At 42.9% G+C, this 16,253-nt stretch overlaps 2 protein-coding genes across 2 annotated transcripts in view; both read left to right on the top strand.

The window, feature by feature from the left end:
- Positions 1–225: 225 nt before the first annotated feature.
- Positions 226–9,550, top strand: LOC311203672 (protein PRRC1-like; the record flags this gene model as incomplete). Its single annotated transcript, XM_084278426.1, has 7 exons — positions 226–331; positions 3,349–3,735; positions 4,674–4,831; positions 7,016–7,118; positions 8,071–8,078; positions 8,971–9,074; positions 9,424–9,550. The coding sequence occupies 7 exons, from the start codon at positions 226–228 to the stop codon at positions 9,548–9,550; spliced, it is 993 nt and encodes a 330-aa protein (XP_084134552.1).
- A 3,516-nt stretch (positions 9,551–13,066) lies between these two features.
- The window catches only part of LOC311203671 (uncharacterized protein), a gene marked incomplete at its 5' end in the record, with an annotated part of 62,402 nt that continues 59,215 nt past the window's right edge, over positions 13,067–16,253 (top strand). The window contains 3 exon segments of the mRNA XM_084278425.1: positions 13,067–13,281; positions 14,753–14,927; positions 15,743–15,863. Coding sequence (XP_084134551.1) covers positions 13,067–13,281; positions 14,753–14,927; positions 15,743–15,863 — 511 coding nt within the window.

Genomic DNA, 16,253 nt, shown 5'->3' with positions numbered 1-16,253 from the left:
CTTCAGGGGTAGTTGTGGTTCTTTACGGGCAGAAGGGGGAGACTTCGTTCTCTGTCTTGCTTCTTGCCACCTTTTGCATCCTGTCATGCATCAGCTCTGAAAAGAACAGGTCCTTGGAGTTACTACAGCTCAGTATTGCAGCAAACACTATCCCTATTTCTCAAGATAAGCTTTTTCTTTATTTTCCTTTCTTTTTGTCTTACAGCTTTCTGTAGCTGAAGGAAAATGGTGGAAGAGAGTGGAATAGAGACAACTCCACCCGGTACGCCCCCACCAAACACAGCAGGGGAGACTACAGCTGCTACCACTGCTGCTACAGGTAGGTCATTAGGTACAGAAACTTCCTCAGAAACTCAGTGATATTTATTCATGTCTTTTTAAAGCACAGCAGTTCATCCAGAGGTGTTGGGATCAACCTAGAGAGCTCTTCTCCAGGCTGATGGGAAGAATTTGTTTCTTTCTCATGGCAGTATGGCATACATCTGACAGAGAGTAGTGTAAATGTTTTTTTTATTCTTGAAACATTTTGATGAAGTCATGTGGATGCACTTAGGGTTTTTAGGGGCGTGGGGACAGGGAATACTGGCCAGTACAGTGCACAGTGAGATGAGCAGCACAGAAGGGAGTTAAAACAAGTCTACAGTCTTGTGGGGGATAGTGAGAAACGTGGACGATCACTTGGATTTTACTGTTGTGGGTGGTAATCAGAGCACTGAATCTGATTTTTCCAGAGTCTGAACCCCATGTGCTTGACTACCGAATGCTCAGTTTTCTGACACATCTGGTAACATTACCTTGAGTCACACTAGTGCCGTGGACTCCCGAGTGGAGCGCTCTTAGCCCCAGGAGGATGTGCTGGGCGATCCATTGGGTGCAGGAAGAAAATACCAGAGCATTCCTTAATAGTTCTTTTATCTAAAAAAAGCAGAAAAATCAAGCTTTACTGATATCGAATATACTTCTTGGCATATATTTCAGAAACCACCAGAGAAGACACAAATGTATATTCTTTGGGGCATCACTTGTTTTTCCTGACATGGTAAAAATGTCTGTAATATTAAATGCAAACAATATGTTGACAAATGGATTTGTCAGGAAATTCTGTTGGAAGGAGACATAGAAAACATTGCTGATGATTATAAGAAACAAGCGTGAGAACAGATCACAGTATGGAAGGTTTGCTGTACAGATGTTCCTAACGTGTTTCTGCTTATGGTTTTTGCTAAATTCTGTTTCAGTAATGAAATACAGAAAGAACAACTTTATTGTCAAATGCTGAAGGAGGGCTGTGCTGGAGAAGCTGCATCCTCAACAGTGAATGATTTCTTTAATAAAAGCCATGTTTTTATTAAGACTGCCTCAGAGTAACCATTGATGGAGTGATTGCTTTGACTAGGCTAAAAATGGATTCTCGAATAAGGTTACCGATCTATTTCCACCCATGACATTTATTGACCGCCTCATTCATAGGCAAGTTACTGCAGCAGTGAAAGTGGAGCTGGTGCACAAAGGGCTACAGGATGCCAGCAGTGTGGTTAATTTTATAGAAGTTCTCTTTAAATAGTAGGGGTTGTTTTTAGCTGCACCTTGTAATGGTAGAGGAAGTGACCGTGAAACTTTTGTGCATCGCACAGAGGTTTGCTGGTTGTCTTGTGGCAAGGGATTTAAATATGGCTTCAGCTTTCTTCTTGTACCAAAACAGACTTGCAGACTCGCTGACATTTTCTGTGATGACAAGTGGCCATCAGCAGTGTGCTACCCAGTAGTTATTTAAAAAAACCCCAAAACACACTTACAGTTTGTCCCTTCAAGATAAAGGTGGTGTTTTAAGGAGGAGTGATCTACTTCTTTGTAAGAAAGTCATGCGTTTGAGAAGGTGTTTTGAAAAGTGGTATTTGAAAGTGTTTACGTTGTCAATGCATTCCTGTTGCCAAAATCAGTGCAAGTGTCACACAAAAAACCCTTTCCACTCTGTACATGTAAATTGGCAAAGTGAATTTCCTGAGCTATGTAGAAATCTTCCAGATGAATTAGTTTGGGTGGATTTTGAGCCCATTTATTAGGAATACCAAAGTGCAACACCTTCTGATGATTTTTCCAGAAGAATTGAATGACATCAAGGAAGATGAACATTTGCTAGCTGAATTTCAAGATAAGCCTTCATATACTTGATGGCTGGGAGACGAAAACAAATAGCATGGTTTTGTAAGCACATCCAGCAACACCTTTTCATTTGGGTCTGTGTGTCTTTGTAAGGCATCTTTTCCAGGTGTGACAACCATTAAAGCCATGATTGGAATATAGAACCAGACCTCCAAATTGCTGATGATAACCCAAGATTGTAAAAATGATGAGGCTTCTGTAGTGACATTGCTCACACTACAATATTATTAATGGTATTCTATATTGTGCTAACCGTTAATAACATAACATATTGTTTTATGAATATACTATTCAAATACTAATTTTCAGTGGGAGCAGAAGAGTTTCTTGATCTTTATCTTATCCTTTTAATATTTCTGTTCTGTATGTTTTAAAATCTATGGAATATACTAGGACAGTGGCCCATGTAAGTATTTTGTAGCTATGTTGGGGGTGTGCATGTTCCATTTTTTATTGACTGGTGTGCGTGATAAAGTTTGGAAACGACCTCCTTACGGTAACTTGGCACGTCACTTGACTGTCATCAATGTTTAGGCTGAGTGCAGTTTCACATCTGAGCTGATCCAACAGCTTAGTGCTGTAAAAACCAGTGTTTTCTGTTTCTCTGGCTTAATTTTCTGTCTAAATTTGGTTTAGAGAACAAAATTGGCTTATCCAAGGATCAGCTGGGGGCCAGACTGAAACACAGAAAGCAGAGGGTTTAGGAGCCTGGGTAGCTGGGTGCCAGGGAAGAGAGGGCTGCCTGGTGCTCAGCCCATCTCATAGACCTGTACCTCTGCAGTAAGTCCCAGCCTCACAGGTCCCCTGAGTGCATTTCTTAATCTAAAGAGGGACACTTCCTGCATCTTTGTTATTCCTGTGGATGAAGCAGGAAGAAGCGTGCTAGCTGGAAATTTCTGAGGCCCACTTCATCTGCTACAAAATGGGTAGTCAAATGTTGACTCGTCTTTTTAGCTGTGATAAATAGGGTCAGAGAAGAAAAGAGATTCCAGGCTACTATCTCCAGAAATTGAGGGCAATTGGTGGTGGTTGCAAACTCAAGCAGAACTAAACTTTTTTCCTTTGAAAGGAGAAAAGCAGACTTGGTCAAAACTTACTTGTAAACTAGCTGAACAATTACATACCTGAATCTCTGAGATGAAGGCTCGGTGTTTCTAAAATTCCATTTGTCTTTTTTTCCCCTAGCTTTGTCCAGTCCCCTTGCTACACCAAGCCTGTCATCTTCTCCTGAGTGCTCAGCACCTCTGGCAGCTGGAGCATCTCCACTTCCTCCTCCTATGATGACTTCATCTTCTTTTCCACTTGTGCCATCTGCAACAGTTTCTACTATGGCGCCACCTCTAACTCCAGCCCGACCTCCAGTTGCCCCTTCGTCTTCTAGTACCTCTGTGTCGCAGTTCTCTACAGCTCCTTCATTAAGCTCTACTGCTGGCTCTGGTCTTCCTGCACCTCCTGCTGGTCCCCCGATTTCAGGATTTTCCATGTCTTCAACATATGATATCACCAGAGGCCACGCTGGTCGAGCACCACAGAGCCCACTGATGCCATCATTCTCTGCACCTCCCGTCACAGGTAACCTTTTGTATATAGACCTTTGTGCTTGTGAGACAGGATGAGGGGTCTCCTGGGTGGCTACTTCAGCAGTCTGCTAGAGTCCCACAAGTTCAGCTTCTTTAGTATTCTTGTGACACTTAATTACTGAGTAGCTGCGCTCGGAGGAATGGAGAATGGCCTTTGAAGTACGATCACGGTGTAGGACAAGAGTCCTCTTCCACAGAGTTCTGCTAGCACTCAGGCTCACAGAAAAGTGTTTGAGAGCAGTATTTTAAAATGTGCCCAGGAAAGCCCAGCTGACCATTTATTTCTGTGTTGCTGCTGTTCAGCTCAGAGGCAATTTCAGCCATTGTATTTCCACGGAATGGTAAGGTATCTCAGGCTGTAATCTCCTAATGGGCAAGTTTTTGTTCTGAGAAGCTCGCTATCTGTAAGAAGTCGTCCGTCACATGAGAGTAGCTTCTCTTTTCTTGCTTCTGGCTACTAAATTGCATCAGGACAGTGGAAAATACTTGCCTGCCATGCAAGCGAGTGCTGTAGTTGCTGAACTGATGTGATTTTCTACTAGCCTAATGGAAACTTAGCTCTTCAGCAGCAGTTGAGTCAGGCTTTAACCATTGTTTGTGACATGTCTTTTAAGCAGTCTGTCCAGAAAGACCTATGGAAATTTGAAGACAATAAAAAGCACCACTCTTAAGCTAACATGTCTTTGTTTAATTTTACACATAAGGTGCAGGTAGGCTCGGTTCTATGAGCAGATATTGTTGAACTCATTCACAGTAGTTGCCTCTGCTAAACTCTAACAAGCAGGATTGTTCTGGGGCCTTCAAGAAATGAAAGGAATCAGCCCAGTATTATTCTATTCTTCCTGTTCATTTTCCTGTAAAACAATTGCATGTTGCTACGGCATAAGAAATGAAACGCAGTACTTGTGTCTTGTTTTTCCCTCTTCCTAGGTGTCTTCGCAGATCCTATTACTCAGCAAGCAACTTTCTCTTCCCCTTTGGCTCCTGGAACTGGTTCTGCAATCACTTTTCCTGAGGAGCTTGAAGACCCCAGAGTAGCTACTGCCCAAGGTGGAACACCTGCTGGAGGGCTGTGGGGGTTTATAAAGCTCTGTGGTTTTGTATGTTACCTTTCAGGAGGAACTACCATTTTTTGTTGTCTCTAACAAGATACAACTTTTAAGGGCATGTTGCTCTAGGTCCTGTCTTTCCTCTGTCCTCATTTGCAAGGTGGCTGTTTTTTGCTGAAACTGTGCTTCTTTCCTTTCCAGAAGAGGAATGACTACATAAATGCAGGCGTCTAGGTGCTCGTGACAGGGAGATCCTTCTACCTTAGAGGTTTTGTCACATGCCCTTAAATCATGGGAAATGTCAGAACCTCTTTGATTCTTTGTACATCCTGTTTTTTTTTATCATTTCCTAATGAACTGAATTGGTTTTTTAGGGGATGCAAGTCCTTCCTGTTCTAAACCAAACAAGTCTCCTCAGGGAGAGGCAAATAAGTGTTTCTTCCACTGAGGAGGGGTTTCTTAAGAGGTGTCTGTGGTATTTTGTAGGATTTTTCTATTCCGCTAGAGGGCACGGAGTGTATAATGCAGAACAGATAATCCTTGTGGTGCGATCTAATCGTAGAGAGGAAATAAGCAGCAACAACTGACAGCATCTCATGAGCCTGTAACCTTTTTGGAGCTGTGACATGCTACATCTGAGTAGCGTCGTGAAGGCTGTGGCAGAAAGATGCAGGGACTGTGTGTGAGCTCTGAGCTGCCTTCAGGAGCAACACTACTATCTGTACTGTGCGATAGTAAATCGGAAGGAAGAATCAAGATTGACGTCCCAGTGGGACTGGAGACTTTTGGAGGGGCTTTCAAAGCCTTTTGAAAAAGAAAATCTGGAAGAATGAGTTGTGTGTGATGTGGCATAGTGAGCCCCCCTTTACTCCAGTCATCTTGACAGTGCTACAGTCTTAAAGAGCAAGATTAATCGTCCATCAGTATGGTGAGAGCAGAGTTGTCGTGCTGCTTTTTTCTAGGGCACGTGTCTTATAATCATAAAAAGACAGCTTCTTTGGTCTTCAAGTAGAAACGTCTTCCAGTCACCATATTCCTCTTGCTTTTTTGCGATAGAAGGTAATGTTCCAGAAGAGAAGGTTTTCCTTGTGACATGATTTTGTAGCCCGTTTGAAAGGGCAGTAGTGAATTAGTTGAAAAGCCAATCTCATCCACGTTATTGTTGCCTGTATACCAGTAGGATCCAGCAAGTGACCTATGTCTGTTTGTGGAGAATGTGTATGATTGACTTCAACCCAAATGTAGATTCTTTGATTGGAGTATTAAATGTTGTACGTGCTCTGTGTTTTCCATGACCTCTGAGAATTTCCTAGGTGGAAGAATGAGGAATCATTAGTTGTACTGAAGCTGTCAAGTGTTGGATGTGTGGAAGCACACGTCAGAGTCAGGTTTTTAAACATCAGACAGAATCTGTGAGGCTTAACTGTCAGTTGTCGCAGAAATGCAAGCTGGATTCTCTGTTGAAGTGCATACACGGCAGTGCTGCAGTTATCTCTGTTTCTGCTCTTGAAATCGATTGAACTACCTTTTTTGCTCTGCTGTTCTTCAGAAATCCAACACCATTCTTTCAGATGTCCCTCAAGGTAGATAATAGGCCAGCAAGACCCTGTCAGTGTTTGTGCTTACATTTAATGAACTTTTAGGTCTGTCAGCAGCTCCACCTGGGATTTGGCTGGAGAAGATAGCGCGTTTTTTCAGCGTTGTTTAGAATCTACTTATAAATTGAGGAATTTCAGCTCAATTTCAGCTGTAAAAATATTTGTTAGTAATGGGCCATTCAAAAATAGGTCCTCTTGTCTGTAAGGTCATAAAAAAGAGGCTCTTCAGTTGGAGTTGTCACAGTTTGAGTCTAGCTACCGAGTCTGATGATAGCTGTAATTAGTATTTGTTAAATGTTCAAGACTTCCCGTCCCAGAATAGGAGGAAATCAAGTGTGTTGCCCACCATCACTGGCAGGCCTGTTTCTGCATTGGTGCGTGAGAGGATGGCGGTGATGATATTTGGCCTTTGCTGTATCCGAAAAGTCACGCACTCCTAGTCACGTCTTGCAGCATTTGTGCTGGGGAATGAGATGCACCAGGCATTACAAAGTGTAAATGTGGTAAGAAGACCACGAAGCAGCTTAATACTTGGGTTTTGTTTGGTTGGGTTTTAACTGTGCTATTGTGAGTTTCTTGGGGAAAAACGAGAAAATAATATGGAAGTCTGTTTGCTTATGTTTAGGGTGTAGCTGAGAATCCCATGGTGAAGTCTGTTCTTGATAAACCCAAACATTCAGTGGAGACCATGATTACACCGCTGGACCCTGGCATGGTTCCATATATCAGTAAGTATTTGTGACAAACCATTAAGTAATGCATAGAATGTTAGATTAATGTAACAGCACTTGAAGTTTATCTGGAGAGTGTGTTAATTCTGTCACAGTTACGTGGTGATTTCTCAGGTGCGTTGTCCAGTGAGACTCTCACTCTGCAGGCTGATTTTTTTATGTGCGTCTTAAGGTTCATTTACTTGTGTATTCTGCTGTAGTTTAGGTAGTAGCATAGTAATACCCTTCAGTTCAGGTTGTGAGAGATGAGCAAGTTACAGAGAACAAAACGGTGACAAGTCCTTGTCTGTAATCTGGAAGTCACATACTTTTTTCCCTCCCTGTTTCTCTGTTTGAGGGAGTGATATGGAATTGAGTTTAAAATATGCTGTATGTGTTCTGTTGGATCTGGTGATTAAATCCCGGTGTGTAAGGTATCGCATTGAGGGTCGACAAGCCGAAAGGTAAGCGTGCTCACAACGGTGTTTACATCGCTTTTGAGGCTTTCTTCTGACTTTCAGCTGTTCTGCTTTTCTAGCCCAACAGTATTTATACTATTTTAGGAAGCTCAGCAAACTTGAAGCAGTTCCTGAAACACTTGGGAAGAACATTGAAAAGGCTAAAACAGTCTAATAAAGTCTCAACTACAGGAAGGGAGGTTGTGGGGAGGTGGGCAATGGTCTCTTCAGCCAGGTGAGAGGAGATAGGAGAAGGGGAAATGGCACAAAGCTGCGCCAGCAGAGGTTTAGATTGGATATTAGAAAGAAATGTTTACTGAAAGGGTTGATGATCTACAAAGGTCTCTTCCAGTCGTATGATTCTGTGATTTTGTGAAGTATTGCTGAGCATTGAGCCTGGAATGAAAAGCATAGTATCTCAGTTAGAGCTTTAAAATGAACAGGAAGGAGCAGCATTGTGGTAGTCACAATTTTGTGTTTTACTAAAGTACAACCTGTGGGCTATGCTGCAGGTTTAAAAGTAAGTACTAAAGTACCTCCAGCACAGAGAAGGGCAGTGGAAACGTAGGATGAGAGAGTGGTTTGGTTTGGAAGTGACCTTACAAATTGTCCTTGGCAGAGGGGGCTGAAACTCTCTGCACTAGACCACACTGCTCAAAGCCACATCGAGCCTGACCTTAAGCACTTCCAGGGATGGGGCATTGACCCAGAAAAATCTGATTTTCCCTGAGGGGAATGTCAGTCTGTGGCATTGGGAGACTTCTCCTTTTCTTGTTTTTGGTGTAACTAGATCATTCTGAAGCTGCTTGTTGGAATAGCCTTTGGGGTTCTTGTGCAAACGCGGTCACAGCAGTGAAGAACATTTATGTCCGTTTTCTTCTAAAGCAGTTGATTGCCATCACATCTGGCATGCATTGTGATATGACTGTAGTTTGAAAGTGTATCAGGCATTTGTTCTTAGTCTGTCACTAGCACAGTACTTTGGGATGAAAACTAAACATGAGAAATTGAATAGGAAAAATGTAATCAGAAGTTAAGAGAGCCTTTGAGACTGGGTTGTCTCCCAACTAATTCTGTAGGTGAAAGACAGGTTGATCAACACTTGCCAAGGATCTTCCTGAACAGCTCCATTCTTACATTTAGTATGTAGGAATTCATTGTGCAGCTTTTCAAACATGAGTTTTATCATAGCTTGTGTTACTGTTTGAGATTCCTGTTTGGGAAAGGCTATGGTGCTTTTTCATGACTTTTTTGGTTTTTCTACTGTTGAATAAAAAGAGTAATTTTTTTAAATTGCTGTTTTCTGTTTAACTTGAAAATTCTGCTCCACAGGGGTTTTTTGCACTCATCTCTGAGTGTTGTATGATGTGATTGAAAGAGAATGTTGTCTAACAGATCATGTTCCCATGTAGGGAGCCCAAGAAAGAATAGACAGCTTGCGCCGGACTGGAGTAATCCATGAAAAACAGCCTGCTGTATCGGTAGAAAACTTCATTGAGGAATTGCTTCCTGACAAGTGAGAACTTGAAATATATCCCTGAGGTGGGGAGAGGGCTGTTTCTCATTGACTCAAAGGGTCTTGCTTCCAGTGCTTTAAAGAATAAAATGTCATTTATATGTAGACACATATAAAATACATGAAACAACAGGAACCATAGAATTCTTTAGATGGGAACACAGGCACTACAGTTTTTCGTATATACATGAACTGATACATGCAAATTTGATTTGAAGAATGCTGGGATGCCTTGATGTAAGTCATTGTTACATTTTTAACTACAGTTGTATTAGAGGTTGTAAAACGGTCATCATTCAAGGGCTAACATGTTGCTTTTCAACAGACTCTAACTTGGCTGTCATTGCAGGTGGTTTGACATTGGATGTCTGATTATCGAGGATCCAATTCATGGAATTCATCTGGAAGCTTTTACCCAAGCAACACCAGTGCCTTTGCAATATGTTCAGCAGGCGAGTTTTCTGTTTTCTTATTAATGTTGGATTAAGACTTAGGATTTAAGATTTAATTTATGATGTCAGCTCTTACTGGTAGTAGCTACACTTGAATTTCTTAGTTTATAAAATGAGGATCAAAAATATTTTTGAGTCATGCATTGCCTAAAAATCTTCAGGCCTTTGTAGAAAAGCAGTTCTTCCTTGGGAGTCTTCATTCTGCAGTACATGGCACTTGAGCCGCTGATTTTAATTCTTGTTAAAGAAGAAGAAATATTCCAAGAAGAAGTTAACCAAGGAAAAAATAACCTCAAAGTACTCCCTCAGAAAAGGAAGTACAGCTTTAATTATTGAATTGTTGTCATCAATCTGATTCCATGACTCACAAATGTTTAGATAGATAAGAATCCTCACTCTTCCTTAGGTGCAGAAGGAGGTCTTGTAGCTCAAGTAATGCACTAAGCAAGTGCACCTAGGAGGTGCAGTAAGCACTCTTACCCGTCCAAAGGCTCATTTTCCTTTCTTTAGCTTACTTCCCAGATGTGTTTGAGTGTCATCTAATGCCAACAAAATGGCATCACCAGTGAGGTGTCTGTGTGAGCACGTTAGCAATTGAGCAAAGTATCTGGCACGTCATTTAGGAACAAGTGTCTATTTTGAGATCTTGCCACTCAGTCTTTAATAAAGCTCATAGAGCCTTCATATTTATGTTGTTAACCACCAGCAAACAGACAGCATGCAGTACAACTGCAAGCCTTTTAACTTGCATTAGATCAAATTCTACTCTCCTGTAGAAAGAGAACTGTGCTTGTATATACTTCAACAGAAAAACACTGCTTGCTTTCATACTTTTCAGAGTTAAATTTTTCCTGGTGTTGCTGGTACATTTTTCAGTTGAGTTGTGCATGGTGTGGCAGTGAGTCATTGGGCAGCAGTTGTTACCCTTATTCCCATTATGCCTGTCTCTTCCAGAATCAGAGTGGGTTTTTCTTGAATGCAAGATATTTAGGCTTCTATAAAACCAGTCCAAAACCAAGTTCTTATGCAAAAACTACTCACAGAATCATACAATCTCCTGAGTTGGAAGGGACCCATGAAGATCATCAACTCCAAGTCCTGGCTCCACACAGGGCCAGCCAGGTCAGAGCACGTCACTGAATGGTCAGAATTCGCTAGGAGTTTACTGCAGTCATGGGCCTCCAACTTGAGGCATCTGGAGTCCCAAAGCCCATCGACTCTGTTGAAGACAGAGGCAGTGAAGGTGTTAAACTCCTTTTCTTTGTCTGTGTCCCTGTTAGTAATGTGACCGTTCTCATCTAGCAACAGACCAATGTTCTCTCTGGTCCTCCTCTTGTTGTTACTGTATTTGAAGACCCCAGACTGTCTACCACAGTATTGTCCAGCCTCGGCTCTCTCTAAGCTTTGGCCACACACATTTTCTCCCTGCAAAGGTGAAGAGTGTCCCCGTAATCCCCGCACATTTCCTGATCTTGCTTCCACTTTCTTTTTCTGCTGAGCTCTAGAGGAACGTCCCTGCTCAGCCTCCTGCCCCACCTGCTTGATTTCTAATGTTTTGGAGTTGCCTATTCCTGTGCTTTTAGGAGGTGGTACTTAAAAAGTGGCCAGCATTGATGGACTTTCAAAAGCAGTTTCCCAGGGGACCTTACCAGCTACTTTCCTGAGCAGTCCAAAATCTGCTCTCCCTGTATCTAGTGTTGAAGTTTTGGAGGCAGTTTCCCTTCTTTCAACAAAGATTTTGAATTCCACTACTCTGTGGCCAAGAAGTCCACCTACTTCTACTTCCCCCCAAGTCCTTCTTTGTGGATGAGCAAGAGATCTAGGAGGGCACCTTTCTTCGTTGGCTCCCTCAATACCTGAACAAGGAAGTTCGCATCTAGTTGCTTTAGGACTCTCCTGGACCTGTTTGTATTAGCTGTGGTGGTGTTCCCAGCTAACATCTGGCCAGTTGAAACCCCCGTAAGGACACGGACAGGGGATCTAGAGGTGGCTCTTAGTCCCTTGAAGAATAACTCATCAATGTTGTTGTTGTTCTGGCTGGGCAGTCCACAGTAGACTCCCACCCCTGACTCTGACACTCTTTTCCCGCTAGCCTGGTTTTATTCCCTTCCCCCTTCAGACCTAGTTTAAAGCCCACTCCACAAGCCCTGCCAACTGCTGGGCTAGGATCCTTGTTCCCCTTTGGGACAGGTGGACCCCATCTGCCGCCAGGAATCCCAGTGCCAAATAAACCATCCCATGATCAAAAACCCCCTGGTGTGAAAAGAGCTAATCACACGCAGAGTCGAGGTGTTCATTTCAGTTCTGGTCAGAACAGGGTGCCAGGCCTAAAACACCAGCACGTACACCCAGCACATCAAGCGTGCCTTTTTTATTACAGTCAGATGTAGCCGATCGGTGGTGTGAAACTTCCTTACCCGCCTTTCATTCACCGTCACCATAAAGACGTGTTTTTCCTCATGGTTCAGAGACTTGGTGAGGCCTTGTAATTAGCACCCGCATGATTCACAAAGCGGGGTACAACTCGGCATTAAAATCAGTACAGGGGAGTTAAGGAGACGTCGTTTCTTGATGCTATTGCAAGGCTAGATTTGTGTTATATGCACTTACAAAAGGGGCAGAATACTTTGCAGGGTCCTCTTCTTCTAAATTCTTGGTCCATGAAGAGATGCCATCCTGGTTACTGTAATCTCAGAAGGTACCGTGAAGGGTACGTGAAGTGTCATGTACTTTGCACTCTGAACCCTTAACTTTTCCTACATCGGTAACAATTTCTACATGATCGGAGTTAACTTGGGAGAATCGACTTGAAATTCCCGTTTTGCCTAAAACCTTTTGGCTGAGACAACACTGTCCTCACCAGGAAGACAGTGTTTCAGAAGGTCATGAAGATGATGTTTAAAAAGTAAGTGGAGTTGCAGTGCTGGAATTCCAGATGGTCATTGGGAGACAATCCATTCACAGCTGATTTGTGTAACTTCACTGGGAAACATTTGTAGGGGGTTATTAGCTCTATTATTACGCTGCACCTTTGAAGTAATGGGGATTTTATTGCTCCCCTCAGGGCAGAGTTGCAAATACCTCGACACTTGGATACCAGTAAGGGATTGAGGCCAGTACTGCGGAGGCATGATATGAACACATATACCCCTTTGACCTCAGTCAGAAGGCTCTTGTGACTTCTATTACATTTTGCCGTGCCTTGTGTCAAACATAGTGTGTTTGGAAAACACAGTTAGAAAAGGTTCTCATCAGAGACTGCTGAGCGTGATTGCCAGAGGACTGCCAGGCCCTGAGCATCTACAGGGGCACAGAAATCTGCTGGCTGTTCACGCTATTGCTAAGTGCAGAATCCAGTTTACTTCTAAAAGTTACAAATTCTGACATAAAGTACTTGAAACATGAATTTCTATAAATCACTGCTCCACTTCAGAGGCTTTTTAGAGCCGTATAGAGATTGCTCATAAACTCAATTTCCCTGGAATGTCCCAAAGCTGTATTTGATGGGAACTAACCCACTTTTTTCTTTGTTTTTCTCATATGTGCCAAGAGGAGTGTCCAGTGGGGACGTACGGGGTGCAGTGTGCTGAGCCCTGCAAGTGTATGAATGGTGGGAAATGCTACCATATTGGTGGTGCCTGTCTCTGTGAAGCAGGATACACTGGAGAGCAGTGTGAAACAAGGCTTTGTCCTGAAGGAATTTATGGTCTCAAGTGTGATAAAAGATGTCCCTGGCACAGGCCCACTACCTGGAGGTAGGCTTTACACCCTTGAACCTGTTCTTCTGTAGAGAAGATAGAAATCTGAAAAGAAAGATTTCCTGATTTTTCTAGTACTTTCATGCAATCTGAAGCAGCGAAGGACTTGTGAGAGAATCTGGTATTCCCTAACTGGATCAGGAAACTCTCAGCCCAAAAGAGCTTCCCAATGACAGTGCTTGCAGCTATATGTGATCTTAATATTCATTGCTGTATTTATTTGGTTGCTTACCCGCCAAATAAATATTATGACAAAGTGGGACCTTTGTCTCTGTTTACCAGGTGGGTAGATCATTACATTGCTCACTGTGTGTAGGCAGGATAGATCATATATCCCTTGCACGTTCTGGTGTGCTGTAAGTGCAAAATAACTGAAATCAGTAGATGTGGTCAGTTGATGGCAGCTCCAGCCAATCCTCGTGCTTGTCAGCCTCTATGCTTCGTGAAGGGTTAGATATAGGTATACCTGGGAGGTTCTACTATTTTCCAGGGGTCCAGAGAGCAGCAGCAGGTAACAAGCCTCTTATGCAAAGAGTTTTTTCAGAAAAGGTTCTTGTCCATTGCCTCTTTTGGTAGATATGCAAGGATTTGAGCTGGAGTGTGTATTGAACCCAGCCCTCTGTTCTCCGTGACCAGGTGAAAGTATCCATTTTTCCCTTGGTACTCAACAGTCAAGAGAAAAGAGAGAGTGAGCACTGGCTGGCTGAGACTAAGGCCACATAAACCCCGTTTCCTCAGTGGGGTACAGCAACAGCGCTGTGACCTGGTATGAGCAGATCCATACGTCCCTGCCACTTCCCATCACAGGTTGGGGGGTTTACAGAAACTTGTCATTCTGAAGATGCAGTTTGCAGGAAGAAGCAAAAAAGGCCTCTGTCTGCCTTTGTCAACATTAGCGCCTTGTTTTGTACAGGAATGTACAAAATGTAGGAATTGCAGCATTTCAGACTGGTTTTGGCATGTCTTTACTCACGTGACACCTGGTGTAAAAAGAGCACACTGTAGCTACGTACTTTTCTACAAGGGTTTTTCCTTTTGTCTTGTAAGCTCTTTCTGGTGATCTTCCACCCCTGCTTCACATTTGTAAATAAGACTGTGGGAGGTCATTCTGCATCACCAACTAATTTGGTATAGTTAGGCTGGGATTAGGGTTTTTTCAGGACACGTTCTGGTGGCATTTCTTTTGTCTCTTGCTTTCTCTGAGGGATATGTGCATACATATATATATAGGCTCCCTTTCTTAATGTATAAATCTTACTGCCAATTAGTCTGACTTCATGAAAACCCATCAAAATCCTTCAAAAGTATTACAGCTTCCTACATCTATTTACAGGACAGTGATGTATGTCTTAAAATGCCAGTACTAGTAGTTTTATAAATACGTTCTAATTTAGATCTCAAGAACTGTTCAGTTGTAGATTGTCATTTTTAGTCCTGAATTACTTATCCTTCCATCCCCTCCTGGCAGCTGTCACCCTGTGTCTGGGGAATGCTCCTGCAAGCCTGGCTGGTCGGGGCTCTACTGCAACGAGACGTGTTCTCCAGGATTCTATGGCGACTCATGTCAGCAGATCCGCAGCTGTCAAAATGGTGCTGACTGCAATAGTGTGACTGGAAAATGCACCTGTGCCCCCGGATTTGAGGTAAATAAGTCTCTCTTTTGCAGTACATTTTCAACTCCATTGGCTTTAGTTGAGTGCCAAGTTCTTCATGGTGCCCGAGTGTCCTTTCTCCACCACAGGAAAAGAAAGGTAACGGTATTTAGGTACATAAATAATACTGGGCATTTTATAAGATTCTGAGGCAAATCTGGGATTGGTTCTCAGCACTGAAGTGAAGGCATTTCAGGAAAGAAAAGATAGTGACTTTGTAAGACAGTGATAAGTAGGAGGATGTGCTTGTGAGGTGTAAATAAAGGGAGGAATGATGGTTTCAATCATTATCTTGCTGCAGCAGCTCCTGATGTTCCATTCAGAGAAAATCTAGAGCAAGACACTTGTTTTTGCGGTTCAGGATGGATTATTCTGCAGCTTTTACATGCATTTGCGGTTACCTGTGCTTTGGATATTTACAGGGTGACTGTTGTAGGAACAACAACTGTGAAAACTTCAGTCAAATTAATTCCTAAAAATACTGTAGACATCCACGTTCCATGAACCTGCTGTCTTACCGAGATTTGGTTTCGTGAAGGGCTTCCTTATTACTTAAGATACTGTCCATTGATCTAACCAAGTGGTGTTTGCTGTGTGACCTGAGCTCTCCCAACAACTAACAGGAAAGTAATGCTTACTGTGGACTTAAAGAGCATGAAGGAGTCCCTCGCCATGAAATTTCAGATACCTTAGTGACAGCCTGGAACAGGCATGTTCTCTGGCTTTTGTAGCACCTGAGTCAGTCTACAGAATGTACTGGTTCTATTGTCTGAATAGTTTTTAGACTCTGTTTTTGTGTCATTCAGGGTGCTGCTTGTGGTACTGCCTGTCTTCTGGGGACGTATGGAATAAACTGTTCATCTGTATGCAACTGCAAAAACGAAGCCATCTGTTCACCAGTAGATGGTTCTTGTGCCTGCAAAGCAGGTAAGCATCCCTTCAGATTAATTTCCTTTTTCCCTAATCATAAAATGAATTTGAGTTTTGGAAGTAGAGAAGAAGAAAGAAACTTAATAAAAAGCAGACCACGCTGAAGGCCATATCACCAGCTGATTTATGCTTCTGCTGCTCTGGGAGGTGAAAACTAGGAAACCATCTGCCCCAAGAAGAGTGCACATGCCTCATGTTTGTGTTCTCAGTGGGCTGGAGGCTGCTGCGGCTTAGTGAATTACTGGTGTTTACCCTGAGGTGTGCCACCACTTCTCTCTTGGTGGCAGTGCTGTCATCTGCTGGATGTACCACAGGCATGCCTGCCATGTGTCTGACAGCAGCCTGTCTGGTCGAAATGCATAGGCGGGTTTCCCTCAGCCTGGGTGT

This window comes from Gallinula chloropus, assembly GCF_964237585.1.
Source record: "Gallinula chloropus genome assembly, chromosome: Z".
Classification (NCBI taxonomy): Eukaryota; Metazoa; Chordata; class Aves; order Gruiformes; family Rallidae; genus Gallinula; species Gallinula chloropus.
Note: the sequence above shows the minus strand (reverse complement) of the source record. Positions and strands in the feature narration are given on the sequence as shown.